General features: G+C 41.2%; 1 protein-coding gene across 1 annotated transcript in view; it reads right to left on the reverse strand.

The window, feature by feature from the left end:
* LOC124877798 (protein unc-13 homolog B-like) overlaps window positions 1–16,683 on the reverse strand; it is a 222,850-nt gene that overhangs the window by 139,379 nt on the left and 66,788 nt on the right. The window contains exon 9 of the mRNA XM_047381326.1: window positions 102–386. Within this exon, the coding sequence (XP_047237282.1) occupies window positions 102–386 (285 nt within the window). The remainder of the gene's footprint in view (window positions 1–101; window positions 387–16,683) is intronic.

Genomic DNA, 16,683 nt, shown 5'->3' on the forward strand with positions numbered 1-16,683 from the left:
CCAGGCATAGTTTCATAAGAAAAGATCAACATAAAAGTCTAAGAATCTTGCAACAATAACAACAGGCAAACATAAAAATGTAAAGAACTTCAATTACACACCGAGTTTTAGTTATCTTCGTGTTATCATGGTTCTCCAAGGTTGGCTTTGGGAAGATGACTGAAGAATCGTTCAGGTCTTTATTCACACCAATTTCTGGTAGGCCGTTCACTTCTTTCTCCAGCTCTTCATCCTCAAACGATTTGGAGGCCTCACTACGGAGAGGGCCTCCAGTGTTGATGGGGGGGCATGACTCTGGATGGTGCCGATCCTCAAGTTCAGAGCTGAGCTGAGAACTGATGGGGCTCAAGTTCCCCGATGAGTCAAAGTGGCTGCTGTCCAACGGGCTGTAAAGCATGACATTTTCATGTAAAATACTGTGGGAAAATAATCAGCATTATATATAAAAAGTTTTATAGCTAAGTTGATTCTAAAAATTGTAATTACTAAGAAAGGAAAAAGATGTTTAAGGGTAAGGAGAAAAATATTTTCCACAAGAAAAGGGAAAACTGACAGGGTTTAGCAACACATTTGAAACATATAACTGAAGCCTAAATTAGGTTTTCAGAACAGTAATAAGTTTTCCCAACTTTTTGGGTGTCGTTAGAAAACGTCAGATATTCAGTCACAAGATTGTGTATCTACTTTGTGTTTTAACGTTGTACAAAGATACGCAGCTTTAAGTCAATAACGGTTCAGGAAAGTATCTGACACTGCAGCATATACAATTTAAAGTTAAGATAAGGGAGAAGCTTTTTGAAATGTTGAAAATGTCTCTGAGGTGTTTAAAATGCTATGTTAATCTGCACTGATTTAGATTTACTCACCTCAGCCTGATGAATGCTTGGAGTGGCTCCAACAGAAGGACTGTCTAACCTACTTTTTGATTAATTCAGCTGGAAAATATTTTAACACCTGGGGGCACCGAAAAACTATATATAAAAAATCTTTACCTTTATCCCAGATGGTCTGGTGATCATTATTATGTTCTAAACCACCTGCAGACTGTACATTTTACACCGTTCTTCCCAGTACACACTATACAATATACGGCAAAATCATATGTAACACACATAGTTCAAACATGTGATAGGAGTTGATTTCACAATTTATTGCTTAATTTTCTTAAAGTTACAACCAAAAAATTGTTTCTAGACACTGAAATACATGGCAAGAGAAGAAATGTTGAAAGCAGCGACAGATTTCCTAATATTACCAAGGATTTTGGTGTATAAACAGGTCAGAACCGTCAGTTTGCATATACTTAACCACATAAAGTGTGGAAACAAAAGTTCAGTTACCTCTAGCAAGGTAAAAATCAAATAAATTACGGCTCAGTTAAAAAAACTAATTTTATCTCTTTACCTAAACCACTTCCAAATTGGTCCAGGGACACATTCTTTTTGTCTTGCTGAGATTTATGTAACAACTTAAGAAGCATGGCGTGTTGAAGCCCCAATTACCACCTGAAGCCACTGACCTAATGAGCAGTTGTAAAGTGAAGGCAGCTCAAACAGCCCTCAGTTATAATCAAAGTAGGTGCTGAAACTTATTGGTTTTCAAAGCTGGCTTCACTTGCATAAAAACAGAAACTTGCATAATATGCGCAGTGCAGTTTTGTAAAAGGCTCATATTTGTGCCTGTGTACAATTTGCACATTCCCATGCAAACATTAAATGCATGCTTACTTCTACAAGATCTGGGAGGTGCTAAATAAAAAATTTTCTCACATAAATTGTATTTTGAGAAGCTTCCTAAATTATTTACATGCACAAACTAGATGCACCTTTAACCTGTAATAACTCCAATGTAAATTCAGTCTAAGGCCAACTGATACAAGTTGGCCCCCACATAATGGAAATCACAGAAAATGTACTTTGAAGGAGAGAAAGAGGTGTGACTGCTGGGTGATTGAGCTTCCTAACGAGCAAATTGGCTCTGCGTTTTAGCTTGAATGATTTACTTAGTCTTGGTTGTTCGCCAGATTACTTCTCACCATTGCTTTTAGTCTGGTGTCCAGCCTGCCTCAATGGTCTTTACTGCAACGCCATCATAAATCTACCGGACTTTGATTCATCTAAATGAATTGGCCAAGTCTTGGAAGTAATTCAGAGAGCTGCAGGGGACAAAGGAAGGAGGGGTTTTGTAACCGCCTCACCAGTAGAGCGCTAATAAATAAAACCTTCAGTTTCTGCATTCATTGAACTTCCATCACCGTCAGGAAACCCATAACTAAGATGGTGCAAAGTGCCTGCAGTATATTTACACTTGATAGGAAACACCTATTCATGCAATTTTCAGCAATTAAACTCAGAATGGAAGGTTCTTATTTATGTTCTGGATATATGGTTGTGGATAAATTATGAGGTCCAAACTAAAAATTTTTTTATTAAAATAAATCTAATTATATACCAAGAACTTAAAGTTACCAGATGGGAAATGGACAAATGGGCAAAAGTACAACATACAACACATATTAGCCATAACAAAGTGACCATCTGTCTAAATATCGAGTAGACTACTCTTCTGCCAACAAAAGAGCTCTTATTAGATAAAGCACAAGTAAAGAATACGTTGGAATGATTCTCAAGTAATTAATACAGTTATTCTGATTCAAATCAATTTCTTTTCAACAGAAAACAAATTGTTTTTTTTATATAAAATAATATATGTGTATGCAATAAATATCTCAGTGGTCTTATAGTCGATGGTCATAATGTTATGACTGGTCAATCTATTAAAAACTAGAAATAATGGGAAATAAAAAAGGGAAGGATAGGGGTTGCATATGTGTCTGTACAAATATGATAAATGAAAAATGCCATTTATCATACAGATACTAGCCTTTTTGCTGCTTCCTTCATCAATGGATCTTTTAGTTGTTCTGTTTCCAACACTGCTTGTCTGGTAGCAGGTGTATTTTCTTCACTCTCATCTAATTCACATGGTGCAAATGTTACCTGAGGTTTATCTAAACCTTCTGACAGGGAACCTGAGAGAGAAGGGATGCCAGATTGTGCTGTTTGTGCCAGGGTATCACAGCTGTCTGTTTTAGATGTCTCGGTTGGTCCTTCAGTATCACTAGCATCGGCACTTTCAGTTTCCCCAGAACCTGGAGATGCTTTGTCTGAGTCTGGCTCATCAAATTTATCTGTCAGTTTAGGAGATACAGACTGAGGCTGGGATGTGATCACAGGTGGGGTGGATTCAGGTTTTGGAGAGTCAGAGGTGCCAAACATTGAGCTCAGTTTCAAGCCAAACACTGATGATGAAATTGGTGTTTCCTCTTTTCCTGCTGGCTTTTCATCCTGGAAAATACCTGTTGAAAAGCTTTTAAAACCTGAAAAGAGACCACCATCTGTCTGTTGAGGCTCTAATGTTTTGGAGGCTGAAGATGTGGTGGAGAAAAGGGATCCAATAGATGGCGTTCCTTCAGTAGCTGCAGACATGAAGCCAAATTTAGGGGTAGACAGAATAGGTATATCAAATATGCCTTTGGTTTCAGGGGCTGCAGATGGTACACCTTTGTAAGACCCTTCAGTATCTGGCGCTTCTGAATGCTCGACACCCTCAGTATGCTTTTGTTCTGTTTCTTCAGTTTTTACTGTAGAATCAGTAAGAGAACCTTCTTCTGCTTTGTCTTTTCTTTCTGCCTCCTCGACGAGCCCTTTTTCAGGTAGGTCAGAATCCTCTGTGCCTTTAACATGTCCATCCTTAGTTAAAGTTACACTCTCTGCAACTGCCTTTTCAGAGTTGTCAGGGTTTGCTAAATTTGCAGGGGGTTCTGTTTGTCCACATTTTGTGCCAGAATGTTCAGGTTCCTCTGGTTTTGTTGTTTCTGGACCTTTGAACATACCAAACAGGTCACTGGTGATGGATTCTGCAGCAATGCTACTTGGAAGGCCAAAAAATGAACTTTTCTGTTGTTGATGTTGTTGTTGAGGCTGACGTGGAGTAGGTGACGATCCAAAAAGAGATCCTGGTGAACTTGAAAAAAATCCACCAACGGTTGGTGATTTATTTGGAGCATTTTGGGTGGAGAACATAGACATGAAGCCAGAAAAGGGAGCTGATTCAGGGGGTTTCTGCAGTCTTGGTTGTCCTGGACCAGCCATTCTTGGTCCTACCATTCTTGGGGGTCCTGTTTGTGGTCCTCCCATTCTTGGTGCTCCCATTCTTGGGGGTCCTGTTTGTGGTCCTCCCATTCTTGGTGCTCCCATTCTTTGCCTAGGTGGGCCAGGTAGTCTGACCATGTCTGGTCTATGCTGTCGCTGTGTTGAAGGACCAGCTGGTGTTACTGAGCTGCTGTCAAGAGCTTTTTCTTCACTTGATGATGAAACTGTTGCAGAAATAAGATTAGTTTCACAAGTTTGGTCTATTTTATGCACGGGTTCCGCATTACCTTCAGATTTTTGCTCAGTCAGTTCTTTTGCGATTTCAACCAGTGAGGCTTTTAGATTATTTTCAGCCAATACTCCAGAGGGTTTCTCTGTGATTTCATTGACAGAATCAATGTCAGTTGCCTTTTTGGTTAGGTTTTCTAGATTTGTGGCAGCAGTTTGTTCTTTCCCAGTAATATTAAAATTTTCATTAGATACTTTGTCTGCAGCAGTTCTATGTTGCTCATCTGCAACTACTAAATCCTCATCAAGAGTAGCAGCTGGTGGCTGTACCTCACAAGCATTTCTCAAGGTCTCTTCAGATGATTTTTTGATATCTGCTGCGGACGTCTGTTCGTCACACTCAGCATTTAAAGGCTTCTCAGATGGTTTTTCATCAACTTTCTCTGCTCTGTCATCTTCACCAGATATTTTCATAACATCCTCATGGGATTTGTCTACATCTTCAACAGCAGTATGTTCCTCAGTAGCAACCTTTAAAGCCTCTTTCTCTTGTTTTTGAATCTCTGAATGAATTATCTCATCTTTAGCAATAACTTTTGCATCTTGAATTTCTTTCACGGCAATCATAATGGAAGCTTTGACCTGTTGCAAAGAATCTGTTAAATTTTCTGACATCTGGGCGCAGTCATATTTATCTGATGACTGACTGATCCTAGCTATTTCAGATTCATTTGGAGTGATCTTCATTTCTAATGTGTCAGTTTGTGGTTGTGCAACTATTTGCTCAAACTTTACTGCATTTTCTGTTTTTTTATTATCAAATGTGGCATCTGATTGTGATTCACTGACTTGTTTAACATCTTGTAGATCAACAAAAGTCTCTTTCTCAGCAAGATTACTTGTAATGTTCAACGTGTCTCCGCTAGAAGTTTCAACCATCTCTGAGGTGTTTTGAATAAAAGAAAGGTTTGACTGTATTGTGGTTTCTTTGTCCATAACTACATGTAAGTGTTTCTGAGGAACAGAGGTTTCATTAAAATTTTTAGAGACATCATTGACAGAATCTTGAACATCTTGGCATGCCTGCACTACATGTTGTTCCTGAACTGAAACTGTAGAAAGAGGTTCAGCAGGTACAGTATTTACAGTTTCATCATGGTCATCCTCTGCTTCTTCTGAAAAAGCTGGTGCATCTACAGGCTTTACAACATCTGATGCAACCTCCTCTTTGACAGGAACATTTCTTTCTGGCTCTGTTTTGCTTTCCTCCATAAAGGACATCCCAAATATACCAAATCCAGTTTTAGATTTGTTACTGTCAGGATTTGAACCAAGTGAAAACACAGAAGACACTTTAAAAGCATTGTCTAATTCACTTGTTTTACAAACTGATGGTTGTGCCTCTAAAGGTTGTTGACTCTGTCCACCGAACATAGAAAAGAGTCCCTTCCCCGAGATCTCTGGACCACTGGGTCTTGGTGGTGTACCTGTTTGTCCAGGTGTGCATACTTTAGGTCCTGTTTGGGGCTGGCCCCCAAGTCCTCCAAACTTGGAGAACAAACCAGTACTAGGGGTGTCTTTTTGCGTTGCAGGTAGGATGCCACCAAATAGAGAAGATCCAGTAGAAAGTCCTCTTGGTGGAGGACCAGCTCCTGGATGACCCCTGGGAATAGGTGCCTGTTGAGGTGCAGCTGCACCAAACATGGAAAACAGACCTTTTCCTGGAGGTTCTTTAGGTGGCGGTCCTATAGATCGCACACCTCCAGCAGTTGGACCCCTTAGGCCAGATGGTGGCTGAGTAATGGATCCACCAAACATGGAGAACAGACCTTTTCCCTGGGGCTCTTGTGGTGCTGACTGTAAAGGTGTCTCTTTGAATTCAGATGAAGATGGTGCACTTGACCCACCAAACATTGAGAGCAATCCTGTCCCAGGAATATCTTTAGTAGATGCGCCAGGAAGGATGCCCCCAAGTATTGATATTCCAGTTTGGGAGGGGGTTTGTTGCGGCAATGTTGCAGAACCACTGAACATTGAAAATATGCCTTTTCCTGCTTGTTCGTCAGTCTGTTCAGCCTTGGGCAGATCACCCTTAACAGTGGTACTGTCTTCCTTAGAGATAGTAAGTTCCTCAGTGGGAGGATTGATAGAAGGTGGCTCATGTACAGATGAAGAGACATCTTTTTCCCTTTTGTCATGAAGATGTTGGACACCTTCAGGTGATTCAATATCTGACACTATGGCTTCTTCTTTCAGAGACTTATTGTTCAAGCACTGAACATCTTCAGTCAATGCCATACCAGATGATTTGTTTTCATCTATAACAACTGACTTTTCAAATGACTGAACGCATTCTGGTGATTCTTCAACAACCTGACGGGCCAGTTCAGTGAAAGGTTTTACAACGTCAGTTGGTGATGCATCTGATGTTGCTAACTCTCTTCCTGCGGAAATCATTTGACATTTTTGCTCAGGGACCTCAGTGGTGTCTGATTTATTCTCAGTCTCCGAAAGGGTATTGTCTGTTGATATTTTATCTGTTACAGTGTGCTGAGAGTCTTGTTCATTTGTATTGATCTGATCTGCTGTAGTCAATGTAATTGGCAACTCTGGAGAGCAAGTCTTAACCTTGTCGCTCGATGTTTCAACAGATCCCTGGGTGGTACTGTCTTCTAAAGCAGAGGCATCCTTAGACACATCAGACTTTACAACATCAAGATCCCTTTGTTCTGGTGCTGTTCCTGCACTTGGTGTGGTATTGTGAGGGACACTAATGTCTGGAAAATTAGATATACTACTTTCAGTGATATCAGGTTCATTCGTCTCTTCTTCTGGTGAACTGGCAGCTGATACAAAAATGTGGGGCAGTCTAACATGGGGTTTTTGCTCACCTGAGTCAGTTTCTACCCCAAAAGGAAGTGTGTCTGAAAAACCAATGCCAATGTACATTGACCTTGGAGGTGTGCGATTTCCTTGTGAAGAAATTGCTCCAAATTCAGCACTGACATTGACAAGCTCTGTTGATGAAGCTTGTTTAATCTCTTCTAAATGCTGCTGTTGTGACAAGTCTGTTTGAGGTGAAGTTATTTCATTTGCTGTAGCAAGTACTTCATTACCAGTTGGTTTTGATATAGCCTCATTTAATGTTAGTGCAAGTAGTGGAGGTTCATCACAGCTTTGAAGTCCTACATGTAGTTTGTTATCTATTGGTTTAACTTGCAGAGGTTTAGAAGGATGTAATTCTTCAACTGTTGTTTCACATCTCGTGCAAGAATTTAATGTTTCCTGTGGTTGTTGATACTCTTGAGAAGGAGATACAGAATTAACAGCACTCAGTGATGAATCCTCCAGTGTCCCAGTAGATACTTTGTGGCTTAAATTACCTGATATTAAACCTTTTTGTTGTAATTCAGTGCTGAGCGGCACTTCTGGAGCCATCACCATCTGCACAGTTGTAGACTGATCTTTGGATGCTTCTGCTGAAGAAGGTAGTTTAGTCTCAGGAGTCGTTGGTCTAGATTCAGCATAACCCTGTCCAAGAGTAGCTGTGCATGGTAGAAAAGTTGACACAGTAGGAATCTGTGAATTTGAAGCCATTGCCTCTATGCTTTTGATGTTATAAGTAACTGGAGCGTGGGTATCTTGCTGTTGTGTCAAAATAACTTCTATATTGTGGTCCACAGGTTGAGATTCAGTCTTGGCATAGTTGTAGATAGCAGGTGATTTTGTACTGACAGATGATTGTGAGTCCAAGTTACTAAAAAGTGATATCAATCCCTTCACAGAAGATGATGCTGTTTGTTTTAAAGCTGCTTGTGGCTCTTGCAATTGAGAACTGAAGCCCTGGTTTTGATAACTGCTTTTTACATGTTCTCCTGGCATTGTGTCATGACTTCTGGTGCTTTGTGATACAGATACACTAACTTGTGAAGCACATTGTATTGGATCCGTGTTATTAGAAGGCAAGGTTTGTGCATCATAATTTTGGGCAATGGTGTGGTTTTGGCTTATGTCTGGTAGCTTTAACACCTGATAAGGTATTTTTGCATCATATGCTGCAGCTGAAGTGCCGTAACTTTGCTGTGCAATTCCAGGTAACGTAGAATGTTCAATGTTCAAACCAGGCTGTGCCTTTAGAGACAATGGGACGACAGCTGTTTGTGATCTACCTCTTTCTTGTTGGGTATTGCAAGACACAGGTGAGTGCCTACCATGTGTCACTTCTCCATTTTCTTCACACTCTTCTGTGCTCCCATAACTGTCCACAGTTGCCTGTTTTATAAGAATTTTGGGTCTATGGGTCACAACCTGCTGTGTAGTCGTATCTTGCTTTTGCAACTTTTGTGTGTTTGGCTGAGGAATTATAAATTCTGCTCCAGGGTGTGGACATTGGTGCTGAGAAACTAAATATTGAATCGGTAACTCAGGTTTATCCAGAGATGTTTGTTCAAGTGCACTACTAGTAAATATATTGCTTTGTGTAGCCTGGGGAGCAAAAGGCTGAGGAGGCTGTATTCTTTCTGGATTGAAGTTTGATTCTTCATTTGCAAATGAAGAATCAAACTTCAATCCAGTTCCTGAAGGCATTTCATAATGCATTCCAGGCTGTGTGTTTATATGCGTATGATTTAAATATTCCCTAAATTGTTGCGACGTTTGAGACAATGTGATGTCATTTCTGACATCATCAATAGTGTTTTCAAGTACGCACTGTTGCTGATGATTGATTCTGTGTTGAGATGAAAGATAAACAGAAGTAAAATTCTTAGCCTCTTGAGGGTCAATAATTGGTTTGTTTTTAGCATTGAAAGTTAGATCCACAGTACCCACGAAGGTTTTCTTTTCTAGGACCTTTTTAGTTTGCCTTTTTTCATTAGTTTCTTTCTTTTCTTTTGCTACAGTAAAGTTAATGGGCTCTCTATTTTTAGGTTCAGTTTGATTGCTGGAAAGATTACATGTAGCAAGGCTGTCTTTAGCTGAGAAATCCACAGGCTTATTGTGTTGCAGTTGGTCCTTATATATTGTCGTGGAAGCAGAAAACACTTCATTACAATGCGAGGAAGATATTTGTCTGTGCAGGGTCTCAGGTCTATTAACTTCCATCATAACTTGTCTTCTTTGTTGACATACATGTTGCTCCACTATGAGTGGTACACCAGCACATTGATTCTTTGTTACATGTGTCTTCTTTCTGACTAAGGGCACAACTCCAGATGATAGCGTAATAGAAGCTGTTTCAGACTCCTTTTGTTGTGATTTGGGGGACATGTCCAAGAAGCTTCTGATGGAATTTGCAGGTGCAGTAGTTTCTCCAGATTCACTACGCACAAATCTTTGCATCAGCTTCTGGGATTCTGCAAATGCTGTCTGATTCCATGTAGGCTGCTCTTGGAGAAGGTGTGTCTCCACTATTAAAGGGACACCAACAGAATCTTTTTGAGAATATATTAAACTTGATCGCCTTGAACGAACCAGTGGAACTGGATCGGAAGAGACACTTGTATCAGGTTCAGAGGTCTTTGTTGACATGTCTAATGTGCCTTTTACTGAATTTGCTGGAGCTGTATCAATTGAATTTGATTTAACAATGGACCGCACCACAACTGAGTGTTGCATTACCATGTAGCTGGGAATGGACTGCTGTGTAACAGATACCCCATTTCTGTGTGTGATTTGTCTTTTTACCACAGGGGTCACATTTTGAGGCTGCATTTTACTTGTTGATTCCATCTGGGTTTGATCAACTATCAGTGCAACACCAACAGAATCCTGATTGGTAACTGATCTTTCACTTGACTTTTTAACAAGTGAAATTGCTTCATCTGTGGCATTCTCATCCCCAGGCATTGTTTTTCCCAAGGTGACTGAAGATGGCTTTGGTGACATATGCAACACATTATCACCTTTTGTCGAAGGGAAAGTGACATGCTCTTGTTTTATGACCGATGACAGTGAAGGTGAGTGAACCGACAGCGATAAAATGTCATGTTTGCTGTGCCAAGTCTGTTGCTGAAGTAATTTTAGGTCTAACTGACATGGAAATGGCTGTGCGTTTGCAGACAAACCCATGTTATAGTCAGTAAGTGGTTTTCTAGAGGTGATATCAACATTCTGAACCGATTTAGATGTCATCTCTTGTGTGGGTTTTAGTGAGCTTGTGGGTACCTTAAGAGTTGGTATATGAATATATCCATTCATTTCCTGCTTATTCACTGGTGCTACTGCTTTACATGTCAGGTCAATGGATTCTTGGCGACTTAAACTTTGGTCTCTCTCAACATAAGCTAATGGATTTCTCTTGGTCAATGACAATGCCTCACCAGCAGGATCCTTTGTTGGCACAGCAGTTGTTTTTGGTGGCTGTGTTTTTGAGTTGACAGACATATCTAATGTGGCTTTAATTGAATTTGCAGGTGCAGTTGTCTTCTGATATTGCTGAGTCTTTTCACAAGACTGATAAGAAACAAGCATAGTTACTGGCCTCTTGTTTTCAGAGGAAACATGTGGAGTAGAAGCTGTTTCAACTGTCATTGAACTCTGCTGTTTGGGCAGTTGCTGTTTATGAATGTTCACTTGTTTTCTCATAGCAGGGCTCAACAGCGATGAGGTCAATACAGCTTGTTTTGACTCAGTTCTAGCAGTTTCTTTGACAGGTCTGTCAAGATTGGACTCTTTACTGGAAAGGTACATAGCAGTAGGAGTTATTTTTTCTGATGTAAAATTTGTTTCAGGACTCTTTGACGACAAGGTAGATGCCCCATCCAGCTTGAAAGATGCATCTTTATCTTTCTTAGAGACCTCGGAATCTGTTCCACTTGTCTTTGCGCCTTTGGTTGTACTGGAAAAGGCTTGTATTTGCTGTGCATGGACTAAAGAGTGCACATGGCCAGTTTCAGCTCCTGGCCTGGACAGACATCTTGCTGATTGATTTTGTTGGTCAACAGTATCCTCCCGGTTGGTCTGACATATGTTCAGACTGTCCTGTAATAAGCTTACATGTGGACATTCTGAAACTGGCCATTCAACTTCCTCTTCTTCCACTTGTTTAGTTAGGTCTACAGCAGTGGTGGTCTTGTCTGTCAAGTCCAAATTTGCCTTAGTATCACTTTGCATTTTTTCTCTGAACCTTTTTAACTTGTACTTTGTAAAGTCGACGGCCTCATATCTGGGTGCAGACTCAACACTATCATCAGTTCCATCTTTTTCTTTGGCATTGTTTTTATTTATTCCAGAAGAAAAATCTAAGACTTTAGGGCACATATGAGAGCCACCAGCAGTTGTAAAGCACTTCTGATTTCTGTTGTAAAGGTACGCTTCAGTATAAACACCAGTAGTGTTATTCAGTATATGTAGCTGAGGTGTAAATATCTTGGGGGTATCTTGTGGCTCTTTTGGAGTCTCAGAGAATGTTTTGGACACTGCTGACAAACTGTTCCCTTTGTTACATATCCCAGTGACAGTGCTTTTATTAAATTGAGATAATAACATTGCTTTATCTGCTTGTCTATCTGCTTGGGATGGCTGCCTTGTAAGGTGTGGTCTCTGGGAAGAAATTGAAGGTACAGTTGGGGAAGATGTTTTGGCTGAAACAGAAGAAGAAGAAGAAGCTACTTGTGCTGGTGGAGTAGAAGAGCTGGTTGTCACACTAACAACTGGAGCAGGAGGCAGCTTCCTTCCCAACTGTATTTTTGAAGTTGATGGGGAGGTTTCTGAAAGTTTACTACCAACAGATGCCGATGTGGTAGCTGTTGATGACAGTGTTTCAGCTCTACTTGTGCTGACATTAGTGGATTTTGCTCTGATTCCTGAAAGTACAGAGCTTGCATTTTGTTTAGATTGATCTGCATTTGTATCATCTACATGTGCAATCCTGATCTCTGGAATAGGATATTGTTTGTTTTGAGAGATTTGTGTCAAGTAATGTTGAGGTAAATGTCCAGGTGTGAGTGTGTCTTTAATTCCTTGATGCTTCCAGTAGGGCCCTCCGTGCCCCTCTTTTAGAGACTTCCAACTAAAATCAGCAGCTTCAATTGGCTCCTCTTGACCGGTGTGACCATTTTCAATACACTTCACCTTTATCTTTTTAAGCTTATACACACTAAAGTCAATAGGTTGCTCTCCTTGAGAAGATACAGATTCTTGAAACATTTGAGAGAAACTATGCAAATTCATGTTCATTATTTTTTCTCCTTTTCTAAGGGCAGCCGTCAGATCAATGGGTGCATCATTCAGTAAAAAGGCATTCTGCTGATTGTCTGAAACCCAGAAGCCTCTACTTTCATCATTCAGGGGGATTTTGAAGCCACAAAGCGTCACTTTGTCAGTTTGGTTTTGTTTCAGAATGTTAGCGATGTTTTCAGTGATATTTCCTAAAGTTTGCATTTCCTCTTCTGTGGCACAGGCATAGAGATGACTTCCAGCTTTGTCAGTTAAAAGAGAATAAATGTAGTTTTCATCTGTATAAACATAATATCCACAGTCCCCTGCCTCAGCTGGCCACCACAGCCCATGTTCTAATAGTGACAGCCATTGTTGGTACCACTCAGAATCCTCAGACAGCATATCTTCATCCGTATCACCTGCAGCACCTGCCGACTTGCTCAAATTAAGAGCACCACGTCTTAAGTCAACAGGGCCTTTTTTTGTTCCAAGACGCTTTAAAAAGTCAGTTGCTGATTTTAAATCAAAGTTGTCATCTCTCAAGTAATTATTTACAACACATTTGTCCTCTGTTTGGCTAAATTCATGAACACTCCATTGTGTAAGTGACTGACACCTACTTAGACGCGTCCTTGATTTTTTCATCGATAGATTCATAGCAGTACCTCTTGCAATCCATGGTTTACTATTCCTATCAAGATCATTCAAATCATCACAGCTGCTCCAAAGTTTCTTGTTCCTGCAGCTCATGTCAAACAATACAAGCTCTTTGTCTGTTTCAAAAAAGCGGTTTCGGCTCTCAAAAAGCTGGGCAGCAGCATCCCTCCAAGGATGAGCAGGTACGTTGAAGTCGCTGATGTTCATTTCTTTAGGATTTAAAGAGTTGCCGTTGTCAAGTTGAGGTGCTGTAACTGTGGGGGCTATATAGCTATGGCATGTCTGGTTGTGCATCTGAACATGAGTGGCTAGAGCTTCAGCTTGGACATAATCATTGAGTTGTTGCCACAGTAAAGCTTCTATGAGACACTGATGGTCATATAACTCTGGTGGAATTACCCCATATTCTGTAAAGTTGTATAACAGATCCTTGTAACCATATTCATCTGCTGTTCCATACAAGAGACGCTGAATTTCCTCAAGATAATGTTGTGCGGGGGAAACTGTATGATCTTGCCTAACCTGTGACTGTGGAAGTTGTTCATGGGTATCAACAACTCGATTAGCTAAATTAGCAGAAGTTGTGACTGTTTCTGTACTTGAGGGAATTTTCTCCTTATTTGACAGTAAAGTATCAAGGGCAGCTTTTTCCTTTCCAGGGGCAGAAGTGCTATTGTCACTGGAGCTTGTTTTAAAAATGCCAGATAACAAGCCAGGAGATGTACCAGTAGTGCTGTTTTTTGGTTCTTCCTTCCCAGGCTGCGGTTTAGATGGCTCCTGCGTCTTTGATAGTGGCTCTTCTGTGACACTAAACAGACTGGAGAGAAAGCCTTTTTGAGGTGGGGCTTTTGACTCATTGTCAGAGGATGCTTCCTGGTAGAATTGAACTTCCACTGGTTTCGTTCTCTGAATATGTGGTCTACTCTGACTTGAACGTGGTTGTTGTTGTTGCTGCTGCTGTTGCTGTTGAGTTGACAGAGGTGTTACCTGATCAGAAGGTGATGATGCCTGTTCCATAGTAGCTGAAATTTTGGTTAACAGACCAGAGATTAATCCCCCAGATTCAGGTTGGGGTTGATTTTGTCCTGACTTAACAGCTGCTTCTCTAACCTGAGGAGGTTTTGTTGACTTTTGTTCTTGTGGTACATTGTCACCAGATGCAAGCTTGAGAATACCTGAAAGCAAGCCTCCACCTTGATTAGCCTGCTGGGTTGTTGTTTGTTGAGGGCCTGCCGTTTTACTAGTTTGTTGCTGTGCTTGATGTTGTTGAGGTGGTGACTGCCCAAACAGACCAGATAAAAATCCCCCCTGCTGACTGGATTGAGACAACGATTCACTGGAAAGCTGAGCAGGTTCACGGCCCTGCTGAGTACCAGTTTGTTTGCTGGGCGGTTGTGCTGCATTATCACTGGAAGCCAATTTATTAAAAAGTCCTGACAATAGCCCACCCTGTTGTGGCTCTGGAACAGTGGCAGGAGGTTGTGGGGGTATTTGGTTTTGCCTCCTCAGAGGTTGTCTGTTACCTTGTTGGGGTTGCTGCTGGTTTTGTTGATTAACAGGAGGATACTGCTGAGATGGAGCATTAGACCCTGGGGAGAACAGGCCAGAAAGAAAGCCCCCCTGCTGATTAGGTGGTTGCTGACTTGTTTTGGGGCCTGGTCTTTGTGCTTGTTGATGAGTTGATTGACTCCCCACTGTTGGCTGTGGCACACCCACATCAGTAATTTTGTTAAATAACCCACTAAGCATCCCTCCAGGACCACTCGTCTGCTGCTGTGGAGGTGTTTGGTTTTGTTGTTGAAGGTTTTGTCTGGTGCCTGGTTGCTGATTCGGTTGGTTCTCAGATTTTGCACTCTGTGGTTGGTTTTGTAAGGGTTGGGGTGGGTTTACAGCAGCAGTTTCATGTGCACTAATTCCAAACAGACCAGATAGCAAACCTCCTTGACCAGAAGATGCCTGCTGGGGAGCAGATTCTGTGAGTTTTAGTAAACCTCCAAGTAATCCACTTGATTGGGACATTGTTGTTGGTTTTGGACCTTTTTGTTGTGTAATTGTTTCAGGTGGTTGTGGTTGCTTTAATTGCTCATCCGAAGCTACAAGTTGCCTGTGTTTCTGGTCTGTTTGACCTTTGTCAGGAAGAAGACTGTCTGTGGATCCTAATTTTAATCCTGACAAAAGCCCAGTTGATTCGGCATGAGAAGCTGACCCTTGATCCGAACTTTGTTCCGATCCATCCTTAATCATTGTTTGGTTAGTGTCGCCTGGCTGCGAATCTTGACTTGACTGAGTTGGCTGAGACCCAGTTACTGTATCTGCTGCTTTTTTCAACAGTCCAGAAAAGAGTCCTTGACCTTGAGATGAAGTTTGGCCCGACTGACCTCCTGGGCTTGACTGATTTGTAGAAGCTGAAACTGTATCAGAGGCTAACTTTAGAAATCCAGAAAACACTCCTGATTGTTGTGTGCCAGAACTCTGTTGTGGTTGAGGGGAAGGCTGGGAAGGTAAAGAAAATATCCCAGAGAACAAACCACCCTGTTGAGACTGACTATCCCCTTCATGGGTTTTCTTATCAAATGAAACAGATTCTGTTTGTCCTGTTTTCAACAAACCAGAAAGAAATCCTTGAGGTTGCGAGGTTTCTGGTTTTGATGTGCCTTCTATAACTTTGTGAGGATCTTGGTCTTGGGAAGGAATATTTACTTCTTGCAATGTTTTCTCCTCAGATGATTGCTCTGCACTGGAGCCAGTGGCTTTTGATGCATCAGGAAACATTTGTTCAAAATGAGGTTCAGTTTGAACACTAGGTTTGGTAAGTGTCACAGTGGGAGTCATTTGGTTGTTTGCTGGTTCTTTTTCAAGTTCAGCTGGGGCCACCTTAAAAAGGTTAGAAAACCAGCCGGTTCCTGTATTTTGTTTTGGAACATTTTCAAGGATTGAAGCTCGACTTGGAGAGGGAGATCTTGAAGGAGTAGGGGGTGAAGTATTTGAACTGACATTTGCATCTTCCCTTACTCCTAATTTGAGAATTCCTGACAACATAGCCCCATCTACTTTAGGTGTGGTTGCTGTGGAAACATTTTCTGAAAAAAATGGGATTTTTAGTTTGCTGCCTAGAAATGACCCCTCGGCAGGCTTGGTGTCACTATGTGAGGGCTTTTCTGAAGGAACCGTTGATATGAGGGTGGAGAAAGATTTCTTAAAAGGACTAAAGAATCCTGCTTCTTCTGAACTTTCATCAGGTTTTGCTTCAGATACTGCAGTGGTTGCTCTTTGTTGAATATCAGGTAGCTCACCAGAGGACTCAGTTTCTGGAAGAAGCTCTACTGACCCACTTCCAGTTTCTTGGGAAAGCTCGATTGATCCACTTCCTGTATCTGGCAAAAGATCAACTGATCCACTTGCTGAACCCGGTCTTATTTCTCCTGCCTGCTGCTCTGTTTGTGAGCTTTCTCTATTAGGACTGGTGGCTCTACTTACTTGGCCT

Source organism: Girardinichthys multiradiatus, chromosome 12 (assembly GCF_021462225.1).
Source record: "Girardinichthys multiradiatus isolate DD_20200921_A chromosome 12, DD_fGirMul_XY1, whole genome shotgun sequence".
In the NCBI taxonomy this organism is placed as follows: domain Eukaryota; kingdom Metazoa; phylum Chordata; class Actinopteri; order Cyprinodontiformes; family Goodeidae; genus Girardinichthys; species Girardinichthys multiradiatus.